Source organism: Peromyscus maniculatus, chromosome 8 (assembly GCF_049852395.1).
Source record: "Peromyscus maniculatus bairdii isolate BWxNUB_F1_BW_parent chromosome 8, HU_Pman_BW_mat_3.1, whole genome shotgun sequence".
Classification (NCBI taxonomy): Eukaryota; Metazoa; Chordata; class Mammalia; order Rodentia; family Cricetidae; genus Peromyscus; species Peromyscus maniculatus.
In genome coordinates, this window is record NC_134859.1 from 103,916,715 (window position 1) to 103,944,373 (window position 27,659).

General features: G+C 53.1%; 2 protein-coding genes across 9 annotated transcripts; one reads left to right on the plus strand and one right to left on the minus strand.

Annotated features, from left to right (window-relative positions):
• The first annotated feature begins 501 nt into the window (after positions 1–501).
• Galr2 (galanin receptor 2) lies at positions 502–3,495 on the plus strand. Its single transcript, XM_015987154.3, has 2 exons — positions 502–1,092; positions 2,631–3,495. Exons 1-2 carry the CDS (start codon positions 725–727, stop codon positions 3,379–3,381), a joined length of 1,119 nt encoding a protein of 372 aa, XP_015842640.1. The 5' UTR covers positions 502–724; the 3' UTR covers positions 3,382–3,495.
• Positions 3,496–6,379: 2,884 nt separating this feature from the next.
• Exoc7 (exocyst complex component 7) lies at positions 6,380–27,121 on the minus strand. 8 transcript variants are annotated; one of them, XM_042283147.2, is made up of 21 exons: positions 26,973–27,121; positions 26,788–26,853; positions 25,000–25,184; positions 24,698–24,803; positions 19,944–20,166; positions 18,975–19,142; positions 16,310–16,402; positions 15,442–15,510; positions 14,333–14,478; positions 13,941–14,093; positions 13,573–13,671; positions 13,164–13,226; positions 12,800–12,866; positions 12,062–12,100; positions 11,306–11,371; positions 10,944–11,064; positions 10,608–10,703; positions 9,723–9,786; positions 9,473–9,514; positions 9,235–9,368; positions 6,380–8,976 (listed from the first exon to the last, which is right to left on the minus strand). In XM_042283147.2, exons 1-21 carry the CDS (start codon positions 27,117–27,119, stop codon positions 8,874–8,876), a joined length of 2,250 nt encoding a protein of 749 aa, XP_042139081.2. In that variant the 5' UTR covers positions 27,120–27,121; the 3' UTR covers positions 6,380–8,873. The 8 variants fall into 8 exon arrangements, with proteins under 8 accessions (XP_042139081.2, XP_076399889.1, XP_042139083.2 ...); XM_076543774.1 differs by lacking the exon at positions 16,310–16,402 and having other exon boundaries at positions 26,973–27,120; XM_042283149.2 differs by lacking the exon at positions 15,442–15,510 and having other exon boundaries at positions 26,973–27,120.
• Positions 27,122–27,659: the final 538 nt, after the last annotated feature.

Below are 27,659 nucleotides of genomic sequence, written 5' to 3' on the forward strand. Positions count from 1 at the left end.
AGAAGTGAGATGAAAATATCCATTCTGGCCAGGCTGGTTGGTATATGGCTGTAATTCCAGCATTACAGAGACTGAGGCAGAAAGGATGTGAGTTCAAGACCAACTTGGGCTGCACAGAGGCACCCAATCTCAAAACAAACAACAAAAACCCCTCCTTTCCTCCAGGGTTACCGTCTGGAGTTCCTGTGCATCAGGGTGAGATGCTCCAAGGAATTAGAATTGGAAAGAGGCAGGGAATGTATGGCTGGCTCCTCCACTTTGCCAGTTGTGTGTGTTGGGGGCCGGCAGGGCGACCAACCATGGCGCCTGTACTTGGTGTCAGCCCCCATATTCCGGGTAGTGGGGTGGATCTCTCAAGGGTGCCCCACGTCCTGCGTGCACCCCCTGGTCCCTCCACTGCTCCAGGGGCGGTGTGGCATGCCTGTGAGCAAACTCAGTCTAAAGCGGGGAGAATCCCGGGACCGGAGCGGGGAGCCAGGGGAGGAGAGCCGGGGAGTGGAGCCAGGGTCATCCGACAGCAGCTCTCCTGGCGGCAGGCCGGCCGCAGCGGGGGGGGACCGTCCTACACCCTGGGTGCTCGCTCCTCCTCCCGTCCCCTGCGCATCCCTGCTCGCGCTCCTGGAGCTCGGCAGAGTCTCACTGGGGCGCTGCCGCGAGGGAGCTTCAGGCTCACCAAAACCGGGACCGCCGCGGAAACCAGGGCAGGGTCCGCTTCGCTGACACCATGAATGGCTCGGGCAGCCTGGGGGCCGAGGACACGAGCCAGGAAGTCAGCGGCGGCGGCTGGCAGCCCGAGGCGGTCCTCGTGCCCCTGCTTTTCGCGCTCATCTTCCTCGTGGGCACCGTGGGCAACGCGCTGGTGCTGGCTGTGCTGCTGCGCGGCGGCCAGGCGGTCAGCACCACCAACCTGTTCATCCTCAACCTGGGCGTGGCCGACCTGTGCTTCATCCTGTGCTGCGTGCCTTTCCAGGCCACCATCTACACCCTGGACGGCTGGGTGTTCGGCTCGCTGCTCTGCAAGGCCGTTCATTTCCTCATCTTCCTCACCATGCACGCCAGCAGCTTCACACTGGCCGCGGTCTCCCTGGACAGGTGGGCGAGCATTCTGTTGTCTCTGAGAACTGGGTACCCAGGGAGGGGCTTGAGTTGGAGCCTCAACTCAGGGATGCAGGAGGGATGCGCAGAGTGGGCAAGAGTACTGAAATCACAATAGCCTGAAGCAGTGAAACGCGAGCGTGAGTGGAGGAGAAAAAGGATTAAGAGTCAGTGACTAAGAATGTCCCTCAAGCCGGGCGGTGGTGGCGCACGCCTTTAATCCCAGCACTCGGGAGGCAGAGCCAGGCGGATCTCTGTGAGTTCGAGGCCAGCCTGGGCTACCAAGTGAGTTCCAGGAAAGGCGCAAAGCTACACAGAGAAACCCTGTCTCGAAAAACCAAAAAAAAAAAAAAATAAAAATAAGAATGTCCCTCGATTAAGTCGGACCTCGAAGGCTGGAGAAATCAGCCCTCTGGATTCTTCACATTATTATTGCTTGAGCTTAATGCCTCTATGAAACATTACCGTACTCAGAGCTAGTGTGTAAGTAACTTGCCAGATGGTAATTGAATCCTACAGGGAAGCCTCTGTTTCTCGGGACCTGGACCTTTGTCTGGCGTCTTAGGCTTGGGACTGGGCTGTGTGTGGGGAGGATCCGTGCTGAAGTCCAAGAGAGTGTGAGTGAGGGCTCCTCGCTGCTCCCAAATACCCTCCAGGCCAAGGCTCCTGGCCAGGGAAGCCAGCGGTTTGATGTTCCCGCTCTAGCTAAAGAGCAGAGAAAGAGAAACTTCTAGAATGCTCTGGAGGGATCCTGGCTGGAAGACACTAGGAACAGGTCCTAGGGAGGAAATCCCGATATGATTCTGTTATTTCCCACCCTTCCCACATCATTTGGACCTCCCCACGGAAGAGCAGTCAAGAAAGGCGGTGATCCCCATTCTCCTCCCATTTCCATGGTGTGCAAGGTGTGGGTTCTGAGGCTGCTGGTGGGACACACAGAACTTCAGCTTTCTTCAGGAATTTCCTCGCTGTTCCTTAACCTAAGTCTCATCTGTCAGAGCCTCAGGCACTAGGGATCTGCCTTCCCCAGGTTGTCAGTGAAGGAGAATAATCACTGCCCTCAAGAGTCATGGCAAGGGCTGGCGAGATGGCTCAGAGGTTAAGAGCACTGACTGCTCTTCCAGAGGTCCTGAGTTCAATTTCCAGCACCCACATGGTGGCTCACAACCATCTGTAATGAGATCTGGCACCCTCTTCTGCATACATAGTAAATAAATAAATCTTTTAAAAAAAAAAGTCAAGGCAAATTCTCCAACTTTTCGTCGTCAGTGGTTTTGGGATGCCCTCTGGAGTGGAGTAAGTCGGTAGCCACATTCGTAGGGACAGCCGATGAATGTCCTAGACTCCCGACATTATTGCTACCAGGTCCTGTCCTAATTCTAGGATCAAACAAATATCAGATGCACTGGACCTGCCCTTCAGACATAGGCCATATAACCTTACATTTGAGGCCTTCTCCCAGAGCTAGGGTAGGGTTGGCGGTGGTGAGTCCTCTCGTTTCCCGGACACATCCCTGGCTCCGCACTGTTCCACAGGTATCTGGCCATCCGCTACCCGCTGCACTCCCGCGAGCTGCGCACACCTCGAAACGCGCTGGCGGCCATCGGGCTCATCTGGGGGCTCGCACTGCTCTTCTCCGGGCCCTACTTGAGCTACTACCGTCAGTCACAGCTGGCCAACCTGACCGTGTGCCACCCAGCGTGGAGCGCGCCTCGACGCCGCGCCATGGACCTCTGCACCTTCGTCTTCAGCTACCTGTTGCCTGTGCTCGTCCTCAGCCTGACCTACGCGCGTACCCTGCGCTACCTCTGGCGCACAGTCGACCCAGTGGCTGCAGGCTCGGGCTCCCAGCGCGCCAAACGCAAGGTGACACGCATGATCGTCATCGTTGCCGCGCTCTTCTGCCTATGTTGGATGCCCCACCACGCGCTTATCCTCTGCGTGTGGTTTGGTCGCTTCCCGCTCACGCGCGCCACTTACGCGCTGCGCATCCTTTCACACCTAGTTTCTTATGCCAACTCGTGTGTCAACCCCATCGTTTACGCGCTGGTCTCTAAGCATTTCCGTAAGGGTTTCCGCAAAATCTGCGCAGGCCTGCTGTGCCGCGCCCCAAGGCGAGCCTCAGGCCGAGTGTGTGTTGTGGCGCCTGGCAACCATAGTGGCAGTGTGCTGGACCGCGAGTCCACAGACCTGACCCATGTGAGCGAGGCAGGGGGGCCTCTTGTCGCAGCACCCGGACTTCCCAACAGCACAGCCTCGAGTAGAGCCCTCGATCCTGTAGGTTAAAGGATCAAAGGGCGTCTAAGGACATCTTCACAGTGTGGCCTGAGAACACCTTGGGGGTTATGCTTGAATGTTCGAGAGTTGCAGCCCAAGACTGAGAATTGTAGGGAATGCTCTCTGATATTAAACTGCACAGATTGCTAGTCACGTGACATAAGCCTTCAATCCCAGCACTTGGGAAGTTGAAGGAGCAGGAGCAAAGCCAGCCTGGAGTCTGAGCCCCCCTTGAACTACACGAGATACAGTCTGAACAATAATAAAATTCTTAAAAGATTCAAACCATTTCATATGCTGTGATGCACGTGGGATTTTGACATGAAGCCCCAAGCCTGGGGTAAAAAGCCTTTGGGACTTTACAGGGCGTGGGAGGCTTCTCCTAGTGGGGTACAGTGCGCTTAGCTTAGCTACTAGGAAACTAAAATCCCTAACTGAAGCTAGGGATCCAGTGATGCCTACCATGTGCCCCCAACTTCCAGGTGCTAGTTGTCCATACCTAAGTTATCAGCCAACTCACGTGATCAAGACAAGCAACACATTTGAGGTGAAGCTGACTGATGGACAAATATCACGTGTTTGTGTTTCCAGCTTGTTCATGCACAATCACACTCTGAGTCTGGGCATCCTGACCAGTGCTTCACACTTGGCCCTACGTATGCTTTGCTGCCTACAACTGGGCAGGATCCAGTACCCCCATTTTTGCTTGGGGGTCAAAAAGTCACCGTCCAACAGATTCCATTCCACATAAACTACAGTGATTGATTCTGAGTACTTTGGGTTGGGGCAAGCTAATTCGGCAGGACAGGGATGCCCAGGGTTTCAGTCACTGGTCTCTATCTGTCCCTGAGTTCTTGAGCCAAGGCACTTTACATTAAGTATTTAAGGAGCAGCAAGGACAAAGATGTCTCCAACACACATCGTGGAGTGGGCTGACTTTGGCCAAGGCACCACTAAAGTGCACAGCCAGCCCTAATTAGGGCTTGTAGAAGAGACACAGTGGAGCTGGAGAGATGGCTCAGTGGTTAAGAGCTCCTCTTCCAGAGGTCCTGAGTTCAATTCCCAGCAACCACATAGTGGCTCACAACCATCTACAATGGTTTCTAATGCCCTTTTCTGGCATACGGCATATGAACAGACAGAACACTCATACATAAACAAATGAAAGATCCTAGGCTTGCCTCATAGGGCAGTGTTCCAGGTGCTGGAAACAGAGCAGGAAAGGATACCTAGGCAGGTGCAGTGGCTGGTCTCTGAGCTTTGTCTTTGGGTGTTTGTGGAACTGGACAGGAGAAGCATGCTTAGTTCAAGGCTGAGCCCTTCACAGAGCAGCTGCCTCCATCCAGTGGCTCAGTCCTCACAGAATGGGCTGAATGAAGTTTAGACCCTGCTGCTCTGCCCAGAGTCTGATGATGGCTCTGTAGATCCAGCTCCATCTAGCCTTTCTCCAGCTCAGCACCAACCAGCTCTTGGTCCAGAAGACCAGTTCCCAGGAATCAGCAGTTGGTAGGTAGAGGGCTCAAGGTTTTAAGTGTTAGGATTCAGGTCCTGAGATAAACCTGACCTCATCCATCAACCTGGCTATCCTTCAACACTGGAATTTCAGGAGGCCATCCAGATTCTGGAAAATGGGAGTGCACCACTGCTAATAAGCACGCAGGTGTTTGTGTCCAATGTGTTTAATTCGGTGAGTGCCCTGATGATGCAGCAAGGCACAGGCCTAGGGCCAAACTGGAAAGGGAACGGAATTCAGCCTTGGCTAGTGTTTGGGCTTCCTGTTAACTGTCCCAGTGGCCAACCAATGTGATGTCCCCTCCCCAGCACTTCCTGCAGCACAGTGCTGATGCTAAGGCTGGTGAGCTCCCACCTGGGGGAGGTAGAGGTGGGAACACATTCCTAACATTAGCTTTCATCAATATACTGAGTTTAAGGACACATGTGGAGAATGAGGCTTCACTGGACTCCTTGTGTCCCTAGTCCTGGCTGGATGCTCGTCTAACCTAGAATGTTAACATGCATTCCCAGCATGCAGTCACACTGCCCTGGAATTCACTCTGGACACCCACTCACATTCCAGGAAGTGTGAGGTAGGGATTTCAGGTGGGTACCACATAAGTCCCCCTCCTGCCCCTTCCGTCTCCAGATGCCTCTCAGGGAACATTTCCCTTCTGGTGGCTACCACAGTTTCATGTGCAAAGAATCTCTCCAGCACAGCCCTAGTGGGCTGGAAAACTGGGGGAGAGGTCTCCCCTGGCCCAGCACAAGAATGGGCTGGGCTCTGGCCATGGTGCTTCTCCCTGTAGGCTACGGGTGGACGGGAAGGTCCAAGACACACAAGCCTGAGCGGACCAGGATGGTCATGTGGAGTTAACTTGGCCCTAACCATGGAGACCAATTGTGTCGTTGAGCTCCTCCATTTCCTCAGGGACCACAGCGACTGTAGCCTCAGTTTCAACCCTTTCAGCAACACTGGTGCTCACAGAACCTGGGGTGTGAGACCGGGTGGGATGTTAGAGAGGCTGGTCTCCAGTCTAGCCTGGGCAGGGCTCTGTGACCTATCAGAGCAGTGTGCACGCCCTACCTCCCCCCCCACCCCCCACCCCCGCCCCCATCCCAGTCTTAGGGCAGCTGAATGGAGCACAGAGCTGCACAGTCCACACCCCCCACCAAATCGGTCCCTCTCGGGTTCCCAGTCCCCCTGCAGTGTCACAGCTGTTATCAGAGCTGCTCCACAATAGCTGCTTCCTGTCCCTTCAGTCTTCTTTCCCCAGAACAATTGCTTTCCACAGCCAGGGCCAGGCTAGTGTCTGGGCCAGGTGTGCCAGATTTAGAGGCTCATCTCCAAAGGCAACGGGGCAGCTACCTATGGTGAAATTCACATGCACCAAGTCACCAGATGTCACACTGGCTAGCGCTCCCAGGAAAGCCCACGGTTGCTGCCCCATGGCCCTAAAGTTTCTGGTGTGAGGTGGTGGACAGAGACGAATGTGCAATCACTTCCCTGCCATGAGGTGCTGCCAAGTGCATTTATTTCCAGGAGGAAAATTCATCTCTGAATCTAAGGCTCTTCGTTACCTGGAGGCCATCTGATGGGCTTTCAGAGGCTGTGAAAAGCTGTGGGTTGGCTCCCTCTCCCATTGCCCCCAGAGGCCATCAGAAGCCTGCAGCTTCCGTGGGCTTCAGTCTCTCTCCCTAGTTCACACTTCGCATCCTATCCCTTTCAGTGGTGGAGCTGGTGTTCCACACCCATGTGCTGGACGAGATTGTGTCAAGAGAGAATACGCAGTTCATGACTTGAAAGCTCAGGTCCCATGCCAGCATCCCATGCCCTGCTCCAGGTGACACTTCTACCTGGGAAGAGGCTGGTAGAGCCTGGTGGAGGGGAGAGGGATGGTATATTCCCAGAGGCATGGCAGTCTCCTTTCTGCCTGCTCCCTCCATATCTCAGGAAATGCCACTTTTTCCTTCCAAGCTGAACCTGAAGAACCCAGGGCTCAAGTCGACCCTGGCCAGGCTGGTTTCCAGGGAGACACTGCTGTCAGCTGGTATGTGTGAGGGTCTGCTGCGCTGGAACCACTGAGTGCATGGCCTACGAAGTAACACTGCTGCTCAGCTAGCTACCTGGCCTTCCACTCCTCCAAGGGCAGGCTCTGCCCAGTTCCCCTTCCTGCAATCCACTGCTCAGTAAGACACACACACACACACACACCCGCAGCCCCACCTAGTCACTAAGACTCGACAGTTCAGGGCCAGCCTCTGTCCCTTCATTGGCAGTTTACTTCTTCACCTGCTGTTGCTCTTCCTCCGCACCAAGGCTGCATCGAGATACACCCTGGAGACAAGAGCAGCCCCAACCCCGTGCCCAGAGTGGAAAAGAGTGACCTTCAGAAGAACCCAGGACTAGTGTGGGAGGTAGGCAAGGGCTAGGCCCATCTGAGAGTGTGGGGTCATGAGGAACGAGGCGCTGGAGTAGACTTAGCAGAAGGATCAGCTGCACACCGACAGCTGGCCAGACTCCTGTCTAGGTGTGCTGCGGGATCTCAGCATCTACTCTGCTGGCGCCTGGCTCTGGGGCTCACTTTATCCTCCCCAGGTAGAATCAGGTTTGAAGAAGGGCAGAGCCATGCCCTTGAGAGAAAGAAGTTCATGCCTGGCAAATTTCTCTAAAAGGGTGCTTCTTCCACTGGAGGATGCTTAGGAAGAGCCAGGCCCAAATTTTAATTAGTAGAGGATCTAAGAAGGAACACTCTGGACTAAGAACCCCTGTCTTTCACCCTTCTGCTCTGGAGGAATGTTCTGGAGCAGCCAAGAACAGTTCCTTTCCCTGCCAGCAGATCCTGAAGGAGGAAAGAGTTCAAGGAAGGGCCGGGCTACAGTTGTTGAGCACACCTTCTTCCTCATGTATGTGGCCAATGCAATATGCAGTCAGCTCGTGTATGTGGCCAGTCTGGATGTGGGACATGTGCAAGTCTGACCCAACCCCTTGCAAGGTAGCCTCCTGGTGGGCAGGCTGGTCTGTAATGGGGTGGGGCCTAGGAATACAGATTAAGGGTGCAGCATAGTTCCTACAGCCAGGTGAGAGCTAGAGCAGTGTCTCCAGAGAAGCGTCAGCTCCATTCTCTAACAGGAGGCTCATGCATCCTGAGCTCCCCTCTCTGTATAAAAGCAAAACAAGCCATCACCCAAATGCACCGTAAGGGCCTGCCTTCTTGAACATGGCTGTTCACTGCCATCCTGAGTAGTACAGCCTAACTTTACCCTCATGATCTCCCACTTTGCTCCTGAATTGCTCGCCTCTGTCCACTAGTTCTCTGTCCCGCATGCATTCAGCTTAAAGCCCCATGCAACTCACTGCCTGGGCCAGTGAGTACTGAAGCTGGGGACCAGGGAACAGATGACTGAGCGGCTGTCCCCACAGGGTGGTCCAGAACACCTTGCAGTGTGCCAGATACAAAGGGACCAGGACAGCTCTCCTGCCTCTTGTCACCAGGGAGTCCCAGGAGGTGGGACATCCCAGAGCCCAGAACCGTGGACAATGAACTAAATCCAAGAGAGGAGGTCGACACTGACAACCTTTCCTCTAGGTCTGCTGGCTGCCGTTTGGCCTGCACTTTGAGCCTGCTCACATCTGTGGGCTGAAGAGGATGGAAGCAGGCCAGGGTGGAGTCTGCCGTCCCATTCTTGGTATCCTCATGGCAGCTGGGGGCACCAGTCTCTGTCTTCCATGTCTTCTGCCTCAGAAGCCATCATGTGGCCCCTGCTGGGTGTGCATCATTGTGAAACCCAAGGTGTGAAAGGAGCCACATTCTGGGTGAGTGCTGGTCTGACAGGAGATGTGGGCCGCAGGGGAGATGCCAACACCAGGCCAGGGCTCCTGGGTGGGGCGCAAAGGTCTCTGTCGCAAAGGACTTCAGACTCACCTGGCCTGGAGGTATGTTAACACTAGTTTACCAGTCCAACAACATGTGAGTGTGGTGGAGCCAGGCAGAACGCTGGCAGGCTTAGGCAGAGGTGTCGAAAAGGCGATCGATCATGTCGCCCACCTGTTCCACACGGTACTTGATGTACTTCTCAGGGTTCTTGGTGAAGGGCACGCTGCCATACCTGACCAGGCACCATGGTAAGAGGTCAAGGGGAGGGCATCTCTACCCTCAGCCTCAGTGTCAGCATCCTTAACGCTCTGCCCGGGTGCTAAGATGGCAGGGCGCCCCTGAATTAGGTCCCAGAGCCCAGAGCACCAGACACGCCGTCCCACTCCATTGGAACTTTGTTTTTCCCCTCCCGAGGGAGAGAGCACATAGGTCACCTGGAAAGCGGACAGCAGAGGGCCTGGGGGGGGGGGGCGGGGCGGGATGGGCTCACCTGTGCAGAAAGGCCCCATAGGTCTCCTTGACAATGTTTTTCTGAGCCTGTCGAATCTTGTCCCTCTGCTCTGTGTCTGGAATGGCCCAGGCCTTCTGAATCTTGCACAGCTCTTCAAGGCCATCATTGAATCCCTGACCACCAAACAGGCAGGAAGGAGGGACCAAGAGACAAAAGCTTTGTGTCTATGTCGCCACAGTGGCAGCCGAAATCAGTGGAAGGGAGGGCCTCGACTCACCTTGAAACGTTCCTTAATCATCTGCCGCTCCTTGTCCCGGAGCTGGGGGTCCAGAGAGCAGAGGAAGGCAGCAGAGAAAGCCAGGCTCAGAGCAGAACAACGCTGTCCTCTCCTGCCCCAACCCTCTCCTGCTGCCCTCATGGCCTCACACATCTCCATCTCACACATCCACAGAGATGCTGTCCATTCTTCCTAAGATACAATATCACATCGCCTCCCCAGTCCCTCCTGGCGCAGGTCTTGGACTTACCTTGACTCCAGGCTGGAAGACTGGTAGATTCTTCTCTGCGATATAATCGGTCACCTTTAACCAGCTGCCAGATAGCAGGGTGAGAAGAGAGAGACAGCGTCAGAGAGTTGTTTCTTCCATAAAGTCAGCTGGCTTGTTTTTCAAATCTCTCTACCTACTGAAGGTGGGGGCAGTAGGAATTATCTGGGTCAGGAGTAAGCAAAACAACAGAGATGCTCTCCTTGGGAACAGAAAATGTTTAAGCTGCTCGCTTTGACAATTAGGAACAGGAAGCAGAAGGCACTCAATAAACTGAACAAATGTTGCCGACCACAGCTCACATCAATATTGTGGCAAATTAAGATAGAGAAACAGATGGGAAGAGAAGGAGCAGAGAGCAGACAAACAGGAAGGAAGTGGGAGACACTCAGAGAGAAACAGGCCAAGGAAACCGGAGGACCAGAGAAGTAGCCAGAACCTTTCCAAGTTCAAGAGCTCTCACCCCGCTGTTCTCTAGGGCTAAACATTGTTCATCTCTCTCTCTCTGACAGTTCACTTTTCAACTATTCTTAGCCATGACACTGGGCAGATCACTCTGAAGAGGCTCCGTGGTCCCTGGGGAGCAGCTAGCAAAGGGAGGGAGGGGGGCTTCTCTCTCCACCCATGAATTAGATTTGAAAAACAAGAAGAGAAACAAACGCTGGGGCTTGGCTTAGTGGCAGGTCCCACACTGAACCTGTGCGAGGCCCTGGCTTTGAGGCCCAGCACTAAAACAAACCCCGAGAGGAAAGCAAACGGCGGGTTACCTTGACGTCAGTCAGCAGCTGCCGGCCTCATGCTATGAGGGGCTGAGCAGAGAGGGTGGTGGGTTCAGAAAGGACAGCAAGAGGGCTGGCGGCTGCTCACCTCCGCTGATAGGTCTGGATCTGCTGCTCGATGTGCTCCCGATAGGAACGCTCAGCAGTCTTCTGGGTCACAGCCACCAGCTGGATCAGCTCAGACCTGGGTGAAGGGGAAGAGAAAGAGAAAAGACACTCCTGGGTCCCAGAAGTCACTGGCCTTGGCAGCAACACTGGGAAGGAGGCTTCTTGTTTGGAACATTCCTAAGCTTTAAAGCAGAAGCATCCCTTGGGTGCTGACCGAGGAAACTAAAACACACAGAACGAGGAGGCTGTAGATGGTGCATCCAGCCCTGGAAGGCAGAGGTTGGCATGGCTGCCCAGCCGAGGCAGGGCCACTTACTTCTCCAGGGACTTGAGGATGTAGTTGTAATTGTTATGTAGGAAGATAGCGCTTAATGCTGGATCCTCATACACCTTGGACTTGCTCAGCAAGTTCAGCTGCAGGTTACCCAAGACTTTGCCTATACAGAAAGATGGGGCCACTTAACCACAAGTGTCTGATCCAAATGATCCAACCACTAGGGCCTGACAACTGTTCCTTGTTCTTCTGACTCCCAGGGCTCTGAAGCTCTTCTCAACCCTTGGATCCTGAACTAGGATGTAGGGTACTATTCCAAGGCCAGGACAGGGACCCAGGAACAGATGGACAGCACCGAGGCAAGAGATGGGGGAGAAGGAGTGGGTTCTGCCAGTGAAACTCACAGATATAGGTGCTCAGCAGGCGCTTGCTGAACTCGGAGCTGTAGCTGGTAGCCGAAGAGCTGGTTTCTGAGAGGAGATGTGCTGTGACTGTGGTGGCAGTGGCCAACACCCTTGATGGCCCTTCCCACACCCCAGGGGAGAGGAGGGATTGTTGGAGAGGCCCTGGGCTTTGTGGGCAGGCAGGACTGAAGGAAGAGCCTAAGCAGAGATGGGCACCTGCTGAGCTATAGGAAGCACAGTGGATTCTTTCTGGGTCCCAGGGCTGTCCTCCACAGTAATGGGTTAAGGAACCAGCCCATGAGAGCAGGCAGGCAGCTGGGAGAGGTGTGGGTCACCAACACCTTCCCAACCTTCTCAGCCTGGTCCCCAACGTAAGATGGGCAGTATCTATTAGATCCCTTTTACTTATTTGCCAACAGCAAGGGTTTCTGGACAGGGTCACCCAGTCTTTCCATCTTCTCCTCACAATCTCCTGATTCCCCCACCCCCAGTACCAGATGATATAGAATGGAACGCCAAGGGGAAAGGTTAGGCTAGCCAGGGGGTGTTCTTAGGGTGCTGGGCCCATTAGGGTGCTGCCTGGCTAGGCTTAGAGACAGCGGTAGCTATGAAGGGAAGAGGGAGAGATAAGGGCACCCCTGGAGAACTCATGTCCCTCTGGCCTGCCCTCAGTGAGTCCTGAGAACTGGTCCCCTGGGAACCTCACCCACCGGCCTCTGGAGGGGAGGATGGGGCTGGGGTGGGCACACTGCTTACCTCGGGGGTCTAAAGGAATATTGTATGTGTCCCCAAGAACTACGGAGTGACAGGCAGTGCACACAGAGAGGGAGGAGGGGGCAGAGGAGGAGAAAGATGCAAAGTGCAAAAAACAGGTTAGAAACGGTGGTGCCACCCGCGCCAAGCAGACCTCTCCCCAGGACGCCAGACACAGACAGCAGCACACGCCAAGACCACAGAACACACTGCAGAGTGCAGCTCAAGACAACGGGCAGCTCCTTGGCTTCTTGCCCCCAAAATAAAAGCAAATGGAGGGCGCAGGACCTCCGTTCTTGGGATGACCTAGACGAGCACTCTTCCTTACATGCCAGCCTCCCAAGCTCCGGTCCCACCAAGGGGCAGCAAGGAGATGGAGCAACAGAACAGGCAGACGATACAGGAGGGGGTGGAGAAGTATGGCAGCGTGGCGGGGCAGGACGGGCACCTGAGACCTGCAGTGCCCCCCAGAGTACCGACAGCCAAAGGAACAAGCAGGGGTTGGGGTTCATAAGGACGTCAACAAACCCAGCCCTCCTTACGCTCATTCTCGACAAGTCCATGGGGCTGAGGCTCCCCCACAGGCTATGCCTTTAATCCCACTCCATGGGCTGCAGAAGACACCTCACCACACCCTGCCCTCACCCACAGCAAGTTAGTGCCTCCTAGGGGCCTAACTCTATGTCCCCAGGCAAGAGGGGGCAGCAGAGGACAGGCAAGCCCAGCTCGGGTGTTGTGTACCTTGGGAGGCCAGCATGGCACCCGCTGTTTCCTGGAAGTCCAGAAGCTGCTGCAGGAAAAGGATGGCCTGGTGGAGAGAACAGACCCAAGAGGGTCAGGGTAGGCCCAAGGCAATGGCTTCCCCCACACACCCTATCCAACCAGCAGGGCAAGTCTTCACAGTGCCAAGAGCAACTGGAAATTTCAAGTGTTATCTTTGCACTCTGGCTGCCCGAGAGGCCCTGTGTGCTGCAGAAGCTAACCCTCCACCACCAATGCCTGCTCACGAAGGCCAGGAGCTCTGGGCAGGCTGGTTCCCAGTGTGGTACCCCGAGCCGAGCCCGAGCACCCTTGTCCCACTCCGGCAGTGTCTGACTGGACCTACGTTGCTTGTGAGCTCATGCACGGTGCCGTCCTTGGGCATGTTGTATTCTTTGTCTGGATCATTCTGTGGGAAGGAAAAAAGAACACCCTCTGAGTCCCAGAAAGGGCTCCCACCAGTAGCCCCGGCTCACCCTGAGCCCTAGTCAGCCTGCCTATGGCGCCACCTCCTGGTACATGGGTGTGAGGCTGTCCCTCAGCCTCAGAAGCTGAGCAAGACACAGGGATGTCAGCCCCAGAGGGCTTCAGTGCCAGGGAAGCAACAGAGGAGCCCCGAGGGCCCCCCCAGAAGCCAGCAGCGCAGGGGCTTTTCTAAAGAGCAAGCCTGACTCTCTTGAAGGGCTGCTCTCTTAGGAGTCCCCAGAGCTCAGTGAGCAAGCCAGGCCTGATGGAAGGAAAGGGGCTGTGGGCACCTTAATGTTGTCAGCAAAGTCTTCTAGTGCTTTGGCTCCAATGGTCTCCATGGAGGTGATGAGGCCAGGCAGCTTGTTCTTGGTGCTGGCTGCTGTGCCCTGGGGAAGGACATGGCTGACATATTCATCATTCATCACTGCCCTCTCCAGGAAGCTGTAGACCTAACTCCTTCCAGCTCCTTCTCCACCCTCACTCCAGAAGCTGCATTCTCCAGTTCCAGATTAGCTACAGCTCTTCTATTACCCCCTTGTCCAAAGCCTCTCAGGAGCCACCTCAGAAGAGAGGGAGGAGACGTTGGAATAGTTTCCCAGAATGAGTACGGGGAAGCCGTGTGAGAAAGGTCCTTAGGGCCTCCCAGCCCACATACCTGGAGCACCTGGTCAAACTCAGGCTTGGTCTGCTTGAGGTGCCGCAGGATGGGGAAGACTGTGAGCACTGTGGAGAAGTCATGGCGGATGATGGCTTTCCTGGCAGCCGACACGATGTTCTCCCCTTCAAGCATCAGCCCATCCAGTGCATCCTGGAAGAAGGATAAGGACCCTGCTCATGCAGGCGCAGAGCAGAATTGGTTCCTAGAGACAGTGGGGGCACCTCGTGGGTGTGAAGGGGAGCCAACATGCTGTGAAGGATGGGGGAGGGGGTCGTGGACTACACCACACAGAGTCGCGGGCTCAGGGCACGAGGTCTGCCCCACCCTCTTGATTCTGCAGAAAGTTACACGGGTCAGTGCTCAGAGCTGCAGGGCGAGCAGGTTAAGACCTGAATCAAGGAGTCGAAGGTTCTCTTCTGATGGTGCTCGGGGATGATGTCCATCAGTAGCTGGTATTCACTCTGGGCCAGCTTGACGAAGGCACTGACACAGTGAATGTAGGCGTCTGTCTCCACATCCAGCATGTCATCTCTCCCTAGAGGGACGGCAGTGCCCTGAGTGGCTGGTCTGGGAGAGCCACGCACTCCGCTGGGGTCTGAGTGTCTCGAGTTCCTGGGCTGAGCCCAGACCAGCAGGAAGTAGACAGAGGCAGACTACTGCTCTGACAGGCCTGGGAGATGATGCCAAGTCCAAACACTGTCCTGGCATCTCTTTCCACTCAGCACAGGCAGTGTTTATGGCTCCAGTCAAACACTAGAGGTGGTGGCAGAAAGCTAGAAGGAAGGAAAACTCCTGGGTCTGAGGATCCTGAATTGTGCTTGGAGGAGGACAGTGTGGGACGGGCAGGTGGCAGTGTCCACTCTAAGGATGGAGTCACTGCGGTCCTCAATCTGGGAGATGGTTCTTATGAAGGTCATTGCCAATCTTACCAGACCCTAAAAAGTGTAAGGGAGTAGTGGGCTATGGCCTCTGAGGCTGGCTGCTGTGTGTGTGTGTGTGCGCGCGCGCGCGCGCAGCGCGCGCGCGCGCGCGCGCGCGCGCGTGTGTGCGTGTGTGCATGTGTGTGTGTATGTGTGTGTGTGTGTGTGTGTGTGTGTGTGTGTGTGTGTCCTCAGAGAGCGAGGGCTCCTTGGTGAGCTGCCCCAGGAGCAGACAGCACCCCACTATTGGAGGATGGGCAGTGGCCCCAGGACAGAACAGTCTGGTTTATGTTATGGATGGCTCAAGAAGTGAGATGCCCAGGCTCATGACCTCCTCCGAGGAACCACCTGCCCTCCGGCCTGCCTTCCAAGCTCAAGCTGCGGCTCCTCTCCGGCCAGGCCCGAGAGCCAAGCATGCACTCCCATCTCACAAGAGGCAAGGAGACCTAGGGCCCAAAGGAGCCTGGAGTGGGAGCCAGGCCACAGGCCAGGCCCATCTTTAGAGCAGAACAGGCCATCCGGGGACTGCTCCGTAGGCAGTGTCAGCGGCCGCCCTGGGGCTGGGCTACGGTACTCACCGGCCAGTGGCCCGTGCTTGTCGTTCAGGGCCTCGGACAGGTGCTTAACTCGGAAATCATGCTCGTGACCTAGCAAGATGTCAGCCGCACAAACACAAGCAGCGTTTATCCAGGGGCCAGGCGGCTGCCCCTTGGGGTGTGGGGAAGAAGCCCTTGATCTCCAGGAGCGGAGCATGAAATGGGGCACAGGGAGGGAGCACTGAGGAGGGCTCTGAGCCCTTCCCCTGCCCCAAACCCCGCTGGGAACAGCCGTTTCAAGCCTGACTCTCAGGGGTGCTAAAGACCATCCCTGGCGTTTGTTTTCCAACGCAGGGAGATGAAGAGAAGGTGCATGGCTCCAGGGAGACGCATGAGAGCTGTCACTGCTGAGTGAATGAGGACAGGCCTCCTTTGCATCCCAGGGTGACTCTTTTGGAGGGGGGTCCACCAACACAGCTGACCTGGCTATCCCTCCCCTGACAGCAGAGAAAGGCCACGTCCTCCAGGCAGCCTATCCCCTTAGATGCAAGAAGTTCCCTTTCTACAGAGAGGAGTGGCTGGGAGGTGTTGACCAACTTGGTCCTGCCCTGCTGATGCGGGCGTGAAAGGGCTGCCCCGAGACAATTTTCTCTGAGTTTACACAGGACACAGGACAGAGACAGGGAGGACGGACCTTAGGAAGAGCAGAGCCAGGCAGGACCAGGCCAGGGTCACAAAACTTGTCCTTGGGCCTGCTGAAACCTGAGGAGTATCAAGGGTTTGCCACCCCCACCCACCCACCCACTCAGGATTTGTCCCAAGGCCCTCCTGGGAGAGGCTCTGCCCCGCCTAAGGAGCGAGTGGACTCGCAAAGGAAGAGGGTGATGGGAAAGGGGCACAGGGTGATTACCTTCCAGAGGAATGAGGTTAGAGCCCCCCTTTTTCCCATCTAGACCATGCTGGGAATACTGTTTCAGAAGGTTCTGAGCCTTACGGATCGTCCCTGTCACCAGAGCCACAGAGAGGAGAGAGGAAGACCTAGGAAATGAGTGAGAGAAAACAGCAGCAGCCCTCCACCTGCCCAGCCCGCCCCCGCCCCAACAGCGAGCATGCCCCTCAACGCCTCTGCCGGTAGGTCCTGCCAGGGCCACCAGACCCCCTTAAGGATGGAGCGAGGAGAATGTGGCCAAACTCAGCCCTGGGCTCTGCACTGACCCTCAGTTCTGTAGTTGACTTCACGTTAAGAGGGACAGAAAAGACAAAAATAAGGTCATAAAGATCCATCAGGAAAAGTAAAACCTTCTACTGAGTGGCGTTTTAATGGAGTGGGTTAAGGCTTGGTGGCAAAGCTCTCACACTCAAGGGCAGGACAGGGCAACCTGGGGGTTTCCTGGAAACCAGCCTAACCTCCAGGCTGAGTTCCCTGAGCATGCTCAGTGTTGGGACAGAAGCCAAATAGCAGTGCAGGGGGGTTGGGGTTGGGAAAACAGGTCTAAGCTTCCCGGGGAGCTGCAACAGAGATGGAGGTCCCAACACCCAGAGGCAGAGGCCCCCACGCCCCAGAAGGCACTCAGCCAACATAGCAATGGTAATGGACTGAAAAGCTCGGGAAGGGCCAACGGGAACCACCACCTGCAAGGCGAGCCATGGTAAAGATGACATGCTCTTGCCATGGGGGAAAAAGAACAGTTAGTATCACAAGTGAGAACAATGAAATGTGGCAGCCCAGCTTTCAGGGCTGCCAGCTCCTGGGAGTAAGACATTTTGGAACCCACAATGCGGGGACAGAGGCAGCATGTCAGCCAGCAGGTACTGCTCCTAGGTAGCAAAATGTTCCAGGATAATGAGTCATCCAGGAGCTTAACTGTGCCATCTTCCTGAGACTCCCTCCATCACACGTGAGCCCAGCAAGGCTGCTGGCCTCACAGCAGCCACCAGCCTAGGCAGGCGGGGCAGGGTTCAGCTGGCTCATCTCTGTTTGCACCACACTGAAATTAGCTACTGCTAACTCTTCTTGGCAGGCCAGCTCACGTCTGCTGCCCTCCGTGTTCCCTGCTCAGTGAGCGAGCGCCTGGTAATGAGTGAATCAGATTGCCGCCCCACCACCTACCCAGGAGCAGATGGGCTGTGGGCTCATCAGGGACCTAACCGGCACACTGGCTGCGAGGAAGTGGGCATGCTGACCTGGGAGCAACCGAGTCCAATTATAAGGGCAGATGCTGAGGTTGGTGCCTCATCACCAATGAGGCCATCAGCTCTCCTGTCCTCAGAGTGGGGACAGACGTCCGGAGGGCCTGACTCTATCCTCCTCATCTCAGTCTTAAATCCACTCACCCCTGGCAACTCCTAACGCCCTACAGAACCACAGGGACCTCACAGACCTTTGCATCTCCATGACAAGGACAGATTGAGTTCATGGAGAGCCCTGAGGTTATATCCCTCATCCTGAAAGGCTAGGACCTGCAAGGCCAGTGGATACTGGGGCAGGGCAAACAGGGTTCTGGAGCCTCCAGTGGGCTTGTCGAAGAACCAGGAAGAAGAAGCAGCAGCGAGCACAGAGCAGCTGAAGCCCTGACAAGCTCATGGACACAGCTCCTCCCCGTACCAGGAAGGCACAGAGGTGGACTGGCCAGCCATGCAGGCAGCTGTGTCCAGCAGCGTGGGTTAGTAGAGTCACTGTTTAGAGCAAGCAGGACACTCACTGAAGGAAGGGCAGAAGCCAATGCAATTCCTGCAGAGGCCACCAAGCCCTGAAGGCAGTCTCCCTTGGCCATGTCTCCAAACCTCAGCAAAGGCTGAGGAAGCAGGTGATGTGGTTGCTCTCTGAAGGGCTTGGGTGGGTTAGGACTGGGAAATGAGGGTGTGAGCTCTACTCAAGGCCTGCTCTTAGGAAAGCACGTTCCTTAGCCAGGCCTGAGCTGCAGCCGGAAGCCCAGGGTGGGCACCTCACTCCAGCCCACTGGCTTTCTCTCCCGGCACTACTGCAGTAGCCAACATCCTAGAACATCCTATCTCTCCTGGGGCTGAGGTCAGCCTCTTTTGAGGCAGGGGACTGCCAGGCTGACAGAGACAGTCAGCCTGGAGCACAGACTATACAAACGTGAGGTCAGGAGGAATGTATAGTGGGCTAGAGTCTCACTGCCCACACCTACCTCTACACCATGCCCACTTTTCAGCTATGGAGCAGTTTATATTGATCTGGCTTTCTGGAAGGCTGGGGTGCCTGCCCCTCCTTACCCAACAGGATCACATAGCAAAGGGAAGGAGACCTAGCAAGTCACTCTGACCTATGGCCTCTGCCAGCCTGCCTCAGAGACAATTAAGCACACTAGTGGCCCTGCCCCTCCCATCCCCCAAACCTTATGGAAATTACCCAGCTGCTGGGTATAAGAATCATAGGGCCTTTTGAGTAGGGGATATTTGCTCTATCCTGTGTCCTAGGAGTCAGGTGACCATAGACATGGGCTATACTGCTGATATCAGAAGGCTGATATTGCCCACCCCAGGGTGGACAAAGACAACCCAGACTCCAGGGATCCCTCGGTCGGTTATTTAAATAGTCAGGGTGGACTCACCTGGCCGCTTGATGGGCTTCTTGGTAGGTGTGTCTTTCCTCTTGTTGGGGATGGCAGGGGAGTAGGGAACCCCAGAGGAAGAACTGCTTTTGCGAAAATGCTCCTTTAGGCCTTTGATGGAGCGGTCCAGCTGGCTGGAGCGAATCTGGTAGTACACATTCATGAAGTCTAGAGAGAGAGAGGAACAGAAGTGTGCCCCAGGGCCCCATGCCTGTGTCATTCTGTACAGGGAGGCAGCAGAGTCCATGATGCTACGGGTTAATCTCTTCCTAGCACCTGCTCTGGCTTCTAACCACTCACGTGGCCTCATCTCAAATCAGGAAAAGTCTCAAAGGGAAAGACTATCCTCCAACAGAATAATTACGAGGCTGGGGATCAAAGCTAGGAATCCAGTATGCCAGGCAAGTACTCTTCTACAGAGCTATACCCCCTTCCCTATCAGCCTGTGTTGGCACCATGTGGTTTTGTTGTTGTTGCTGCTGTTCTGTGTTAGGGGAGAGTGAGAGGTGTAGGTAGGTATAGGTACAGGCTGCTTTCCGAGAACCTGAGTTCAGTTCCTAGTACCCACGCCAGGTGGCTCACTAACACCTATAACTCTAGTCCCATGGAGATGACTCTCATCTGGCCTCTATGGGCAGGTGCATGCATTTGATATATACTCACATAGACACACAACATACATGTAAATAAAAGGGAAATAAATCTAAAAAAAAAAAAAAAAACAAAAACAAAGGCAATATTCAGACTTTGTCAAAAGATGTGAGCAATGGCTGGGTATGTTAGCACACACCCATAACCCCAGTACTTGGGAGGCAGAGGCAGGAGGATCTCTGTGAGTTTGTGGCTAGCCTGGTCTACAGAGTGAGTTCCAGGACAGCCAGAGCTTTATAGTGAGACCCTGTCACAAAAGAGAGAGAAGGCTGGGGAGGTGGTGGGAAAGCTGCCGCTCTGGCACAGGGAACCCCTCACCTTGGTTCCGGCCGTACTCCACCAGCCAGCGGGAGATGCGGACCACATCCTGGAGTACACTTTCAGGCAGGTGCTCCAGGGTCCCTTCTTCCTGGACCTCCAGTTCATCATCCCCACTGATCAGGTCCAGGATGAGCACAGGGGAGACGACCTTGCTGTGCCGGGTCATCAGACTGCGGAACTCAGACTCCAGCGACTCCTTCCCTCTCTCAAACAGCAGCTTCTGCGAGGACAAGGGAAGAAGCCGGCGGCTGAAGCGGGCGGCTGATGCTGAGCTCTGTTCTGCAGCCCCTGCCCGCTCCGCCCTCGGGCCTCTGTGAGCCTCAGCCACTCCTCCACCCACACAAGAAACACTGGGAAGCCTAGCCCGGTCATTTCCTTTCCTTCTGTTTCTCAGAAGCGATGGCTCCCGGTTGTGGTGGCGCACACCTTTGATCCCAGCACTCAAGCAGAGGCGGGTAGATCTCTGTGAGTTTGAGGCCAGCCAAGACAACACAGTGAGGCCCTGTCTAAAAATAAACAAAAAATACTTGATGTTGACAAGTAAAACTCTGCTTAACAAGCATTAATTTATTATTTTCTCATTTTCACTGTTAATTTGTCTTCTAGTTAGAAAGGAATTTGCAAAAGAAAAAAGCAGGTATTGATGTGCTGGCTGGTTTTATGTCAACTTGACACAAACCAGAGTCACGTGAGAGGAGGGAGCTTCAACTGAGAAAATGACTCCATAGATCTGGCTGTAGGCGATAGGGCATTTTCTTAATTCGTGATCGATGGGGGAGGGCCCAGCCCATTGTGGGCGATGCCATCCCTGGGTTGGTGGTCCTGGGTTCTATAAGAAAGCAGGCTGAGGAAGCCATGAGGAGCAAGCCAGTAAGCAGCACCCCTCCATGGCCTCTGCATCAGCCCTGCCTCCAGGTTCCTGCCCTGTTTGAGTTCCTGTTCTGACTTCCTTCAGTGATGGATTATGATGTGGAAGTGTAAGCCCAATAAACCCTTTCCTCCCCAAATTGTTTTGGTCATGATGTTTCATCACAGCAACAGAAACCCTAGGACAGTTGGATGATCTCAAATTAGTGTCAAGGGTTATCAATAAGAAAGTGAAAATAATGACTGAGAAAAGATTTACAAATCATGTATCGAAAACACAGAAGAGACTTCCAAACAAATGTCCACACTGAAATACAGACCCAAAGGTCAATACAGCATCATTCACAGGACAGGAAGTGGAGACAGCGCTAGTGGCCATCAAGAGGAAATGGCTAAACAGTGTGGGCCATCAGGTCGGCCAAGGCGGTTCAGTGGGTTTGGCATCTGCTGCTGGGTTTGGAAGCAGAAAGGCACCTCCTGCGACACACACCATCGCACAAGTGAGACGAATAAACACATTTCTTTTCTTTCTTTCTTTCTTTCTTTTTTTTTTTCTTTCTTTTTTTTTTTGTTTTTGGAGACAGGGTTTCTCTGTGTAGCTTTGCACCTTTCCTGGAACTCACTCTGTAGCCCAGGCTGGTCTCAAACTCACAGAGATCACCTGCCTCTGCCTCCTGACAGCTGGGATTAAAGGCGTGCGCCGCCCATAAACACATTTCTCTTTTTTTTTTTTCCAGAGCTGAGGACCGAACCCAGAGCCTTGCACTTGCTAGGCAAGCACTCTACCACTGAGCTAAATCCCCAACCCCCCATTTCCTAATATTGTATATCTATATCATTTAGCAATAAAAAGGTATGAAATACTGAATTGATACAGTATGCTGCAAATCGATGAACCTTAAAAATATTACACTAAGCCAGGCAGTGGTGGCACACACCTTATTCCCAGCACTCAGGGAGGCAGAGGCAGGCGGATCTCTGTGAGTTCTAGGACAGCCAGGACTACACAAAGAAACTCTGTCTTGAAAAAGAAAAAAGAAAAAAGATCAACAACAACAAAAACACACTACGATAAAACAAAAAAGCCAAGGCCTAGGAAGACAGGCCAGCTGGTAATCTGTTTGCTATGTAAGCATGAAAACCTAAACTCTATTCCTAGCGCCTACATGAAGAGAGAGGTCTGAGACTAGATGTGGTACTGAACACCTTTAATTCAGCACTTGAGAGACAGAACCAGGCAGCTCTCTACACAGTGTTTCTAAGAAAGTAAAGCCAAGACCACTGGCTAGTTACCAGCTCATCCCCCAGTATCACATAAATACCCTCATTTCTGACACAGGCTGTGACAGAAGGGAAGGGGGAGTCTGCTCCTAAGCAAAGGCCTGCTGGGGCTGGGGCTCTGTGGGAGACCAGGCTGGCGCTCTGTGGTAGACCAGGCTGGCGCTCTGTGGTAGGCTGGGGCTCTGTGGGAGACCATTTGTTTACTATGTGAGCACCCCTAGGTTCAATCCCCAGCACTACGTAAGCACACTGAAAACAAAACAAGAAAACAGCTGAGGAGAGAGGGGCAGGCACTTCCCAGCATGGAATGGCTCACAACTACCTGCAAGTCTAGTGCCAGGGAATGATCTGATGCCCCTTTTGGGAGGGCACCCGCATGCACACGGTGTACAGACATACAATTAGGCATACACACATATACATAAAATAATCAAATAAATTATTTTTAAAAGGTTAAAAACCAAGAAGGAATGTTACTGGCTAGGAAGCCAGCTCAGTGTTAGAGTGCATGCCTAGCGTGTGGAATGGATTTGATGCTTAGCACCCCCAACCTCCAAAAGGGGGACCAGCAACAGGATGAGGATGTAGGTTGGCCCTCCCCAAGTACCCCTTACTTCTTTAGGTATTGTGGTGATACTTCGAAATGTGGTAATGTTTTGTTTGTGCTCTAACAAATAAAGCCTGTCTGGAGATCAGAGGGCAGAGCTAGCCACCAGTTAACCATAGAGGCCAGGCCGTGGTGGCACACACCTTTAATCTCATTATTTGTGAGGAGGAAACAGAAAGTGATATGGCTGGACAGAGAGAGAAAGTGATAAGCCGGGGTGGAGACAGAAGCTTGCCCCCTTTCAGTCTGAGAATTCCTAGAGGTAAGAAGTCTTTCTAGTGGCTGGCTGTTCTGCTTCTCTGATCTTTCAGTTTTCACTCTGATATCTGACTCTGGGTTTTCATTATTAAGACCAATCAGAATTCGCACTACAAGACATGGCCTCTGCCCCACCTTTGCCCTGTGTACATCTTCCCTCACATACAGCAGAGAGCCCCCACTCCCAGCATTCCCCGTTTCTACGATGATCTAATGACCTAAAAAGTTAAACATACAAATACGATGCAGTAAGAGCACAAAGACTCAGGGTTCTAGACCTGTCAAATCCACAAACAGGAAGTAGAACAGAAGTTACTTAGATGCTGGAGGGAAGGGCACTGTTGTAGGAATTTAGCAGAGTCGCTGTATCTGGGGTAGACATTAGAATGAACAGCTGTTTTCTAGAAGTACTTTGACCTTGAAGAATCCTTGTGGAAAACAGTAAACAATCCTTGTGGAAAACAGTGACTGTTTTCCGGGATTTGTAGAAATGTTTTACTGAAGGGGCGTTGTAGCCATCCTGTGACTTTGGTCACAAGACGCCTCTGGCACACCTGAGGCTCTTGTATTATTGTGTATTGCAAATGATACATAATAAAGGACTAAAGTCTTGAGGGCATGTGATGCTTCCCTTTAGTAAGACATGTAAATTAGATTAGGGACCTTGGTATGAGGAAATACTTTGTGTAACATTCAATAAATACGCCTTTGTACAGCCGTTCAGGGTTCAGTCCATCAGAAAGGCTGGACGGACCTTCCTGCTGCCAAATAGGCCTTAGGATTTCAACTTGGAGTGACTTCTTCAACCGACACACGCTACACAGACGCCCCGAAGGGCATGCAGTGTTAAACAGCACAGAGCTGGGTTTCAGGAAGACGAAAAGATTCCAGAGACAGATTGGGGTCAGGACTGGGGTCACGGTGGGACGACAATGGGAACACACGTATGCCACCCAACTGTGTACTTACAAAGAGTCACAGTGGCAACACTAATGTTTTGGTTTGGGTTTTTGAGCCCTTGATGGCCTCACATTTACAGTAATCCTCCTGCCTCTGTCTCTCTAGTGCCAAGAATACAGGTATTTGTCATCACGCCTGGTGGAAATGGTCAATTTTATGTGATTTATTTGTTATTGTTGCTTTATGGCTTTGAGACAGGGTTTTGCTATGGAGCTTTGGCTAGCCTGGAATTCACTATGCAGCCCAATCTGGACTTATAGCAATCCTCCTGCCTCAACTTCCTGAGTGCTAGAATTATAGGTATGAGGCACCATGCTGGGTATAGGATGAGTTTTTTACCATAGTGAAGAAACCACCAATGGATATATGAAAATCAAATGTTAAACTTATATTTGAAATTTAACTAAACTATAAAAGTATGGTAAGAAGTTAGAGCTTTTTTCCCAAGGCATAGAACCTAATGCCTACATTTTGAATACTATGTATCATTATTTTTTTTTTTTTCTTTTTAAAAGACAGGGTTTCTCTGTGTAATCCTGGCTGTCCTGGAACTCAGAGATCCGCCTGCCTCTGCCTCACAAGTGCTGGGATTAAAGGTGTGCACCACCACTGCCTGGGGTATCTTATTCTTTTATATACTTTCTTAATATTTTGAGATAGGTTTCACAAGTTCTAGGCATGAGTCACCACACCTGGCTTCAACATACTTCTTTAAACTAGTCATGTGTCCCTCACGAGACTAGGGATTGATGTCCCATATGTCTCACTGATTCCTTACCACTTTGTTGAGCTCTGGACTGTCTGGGCTATTGTCCTGAAAATATTCCACAGCCTTCTGGATTTTGGCCATGCTTCCCAGGTATTCTTCCAGCCTACCTGTGGGGCTGGAAAGGAAAAAACATTGGATCAGCCTTGAAGGATGGGGTCACACAGATGGACTAAGAGCACGGTATGCCGGAGGAGAAGAGAAAGAACATCATATGAGGGACTCTAGGCTCAGATATGTTTTATTCCCCTTCTGAGGCCTAGAGTCACTGGTCCAGGAGACATTAGTTATGTGGCCCTCTGCATGCAACTCACCCTTCTCTGATGACCTTCTCAGTGTCACTGGCTACATGGTAATAGCTGATGACATGGTCCAGACAGGATAACGTCTTTTCGACATTCTCCTGCAGCCTCTGCAGATTCTCCGTTTGCTTGTGCACAGGGATGATGGAGTTCTCCAGCTTCATGAGACGGCTCTCAAAGGATGACAGGATAGACACCTGCAGGAGGAAAGCTTCTGGCTTGCAGGTCTCAGGGCTATCCTGGCATCTATCTTTTCGTGGTTTTCTAGACAATAAGCTACATCTAGGAAGGAACACAGCTGACTTATTTGCTGCCACCGTGTCCCTGGTTTGGTACAGCGAGTGTGATTCAAGATAAACTGTTGAAATGTCATCTTTTTTAAAATTTATTTATTTTTATGTACATTAATTTCTTTTTTTTCCCCCTGCATGAGTTACAGCCAGTTGTAAGCTGACATTTGGGTGCTGGAAATAGAACCTGGGTCCTCTGGAAGAGCAGGTGGTTCTTGTCTTAAGGCAAGAAAAACATCAAACTAATTCTTCCTAAGATAACCACCCCCAGGGAGCTGGAGAGATAGCTCAGTGGTTGAGAGCACTTGCTGCTCTTGCAGAGGACTCGAGTTCTGGTCCCAGAACCCACATCACTGCTCACAACTTAACTGCCTTCAACTCCAGTTCCAGAGGGTCCAACGCCCTCTTCTGGCCTCTGAAGGCATTCTTTTCTACCCTTAAAGCCCAGTCTCAATTTCTGTTCTCTCTGAAGTTTTCCTAGACGTAACAGGAAGTAGCTTCATGAAGAGAAGTCTCAAATGCATGGCTATTACTTTAAAAACTGCTTTCCCTGCCTGGTGGTGGTATCATACATCTTTATTCCCAGCTCTCAGGAGGCAGAGGCAGGTGGATCTCTGTGAGTTCGAGGCCATCCTGGTCTACAGAATGAGTTCCAGGAAAGAGGCCAAAGCTACACAGAGAAACCCTGTCTTGAAAAAACAAAAGGGGGGGGGCACCCGCTTTCCCTAAGGGTGAATCTCATTTAAGAAGTATACAATTTATTATTGTGTGACTAAACACAAATGCAATTTTATATTTACTCAATTTGTGTTCCAGTTTCCTCTAAGAATAAAGAAGCAAGCCGAGTGGTGGCGGCACATGCCATTAATCCCAGTACTGGGGTGGCAGAGGCAGGCAGATCTCTGAGTTCAAGGGCAGTCTGGTCTACAAATTGAGTTTCAGGACAGGGCTGCACAGAGAAACCCGTCTCGGGGAGAAAAAAAAAAAAGCATTTTTAAAGCACCAATCATATACCAGTGTGCAGCATGCATCGCCTCATAGACCCCTTCGCAGACACACTGTCGTCTGTTTTAGCAAACGAGTTAGCCAAACTCAGGTCTTGCCTGCCAAGAATCACATAAATAAGCTGTGGGACAAGGGGCTAAATCTAAGATCCATCGGCTCTCTGAGCTGGAAAACCCTTTGGGACTTCGCTGTCTCGGTAATCTCACTGAACCAACCTTCCCGGAGAGCGTCCGTCCCTTGACTTGACAATGACTGGGGCCCAGTACCCGCCCATCTGCGGAGTATCACTAAATGTTTGCAGAAGGACAGACAGCAACAAGTCCAGACCAGCGGTATCTGCGGTGAGGAGGCGGAGACTAGGGAGCAGAGATGCCCATCGCCGCTACAGAAGCCCACACGTCACCACCGTTGCTACCCACGCTGGACTCAGTCGCCGGGCCCGTCCGTCACAAGCCTGCTCTGGGTCCCGGGGCCTGTCTGCGGGCTTCCATGAAGGGCTACTCACCATGTTCTTAGTGAGCTGGTCGCTCTTCTCCAGGCTGTCTCGGATGAAGGACAGCGTCTCCTCCTCCTGCGAGGGGTGGAGAGGAGACCATCACCACCGCCCGACCCCACGGCCTACCCTCACTTCTCCTTCCGCCCCGCAGTCGATGCCCTGGCACCCTTCCTTCACTTTCTACCCTGCCTCACCTTCTTCAGTTTGTCCTCGATTTCCCGCCGCCGGGCGGAAGCCTCCTGCGGGGGAATCATCGCAGCGGACAGCGAGGCTCCCACTGCCCCCTGACTTCGCTCAGAGCCCCGCTCGGCTTCCGTCCCTGTCACACCCACTTCCGCCATCGGTCCCGCCCCCGGACGCTCTGGTGGCGCCATGTTGGGAGTGGCAGGCGGAACTCGAGAATGGGCTGCGGGCTGAAGCCATCTTGAGTGTGCCTGGGATCGCGGCTCTCCTGGGGTTTAGAACTTTCCCCTGAAGTCTGAAGGTGCTCTGCTGGCTTCTTTGAAAGACAGACTCTTGCTGGAAGTGCTGGCTCCCAACACTGGGAGACTGAGGCAGGAGGTCATTCACGAATTCGAAGCCAGTTTGGGTTAAGTAGTAAATTTCAGGCAAGCCTAGGCTACAGAGTCAGACTGTCCCCAAACCAAAAAGCAAGCAAACAAAAAATACACCTGATTTATTTATTTGAGACAGTTTCTCTGTAGTTTTGACTGTCTATGTAGACCAGGATGGCCTCTGCCTACCGAGTGGAGAGGAGGACATCATGGATTAAAGGTGTGCACCACCACACCCAGCTCTCCTGATTAAAAAAAAAAAAAGTTTAAGACATTTGTTTTTGTGTTTATGTGTGAGCGTGCACATGCTGTGGAGTCGGTTCTGTC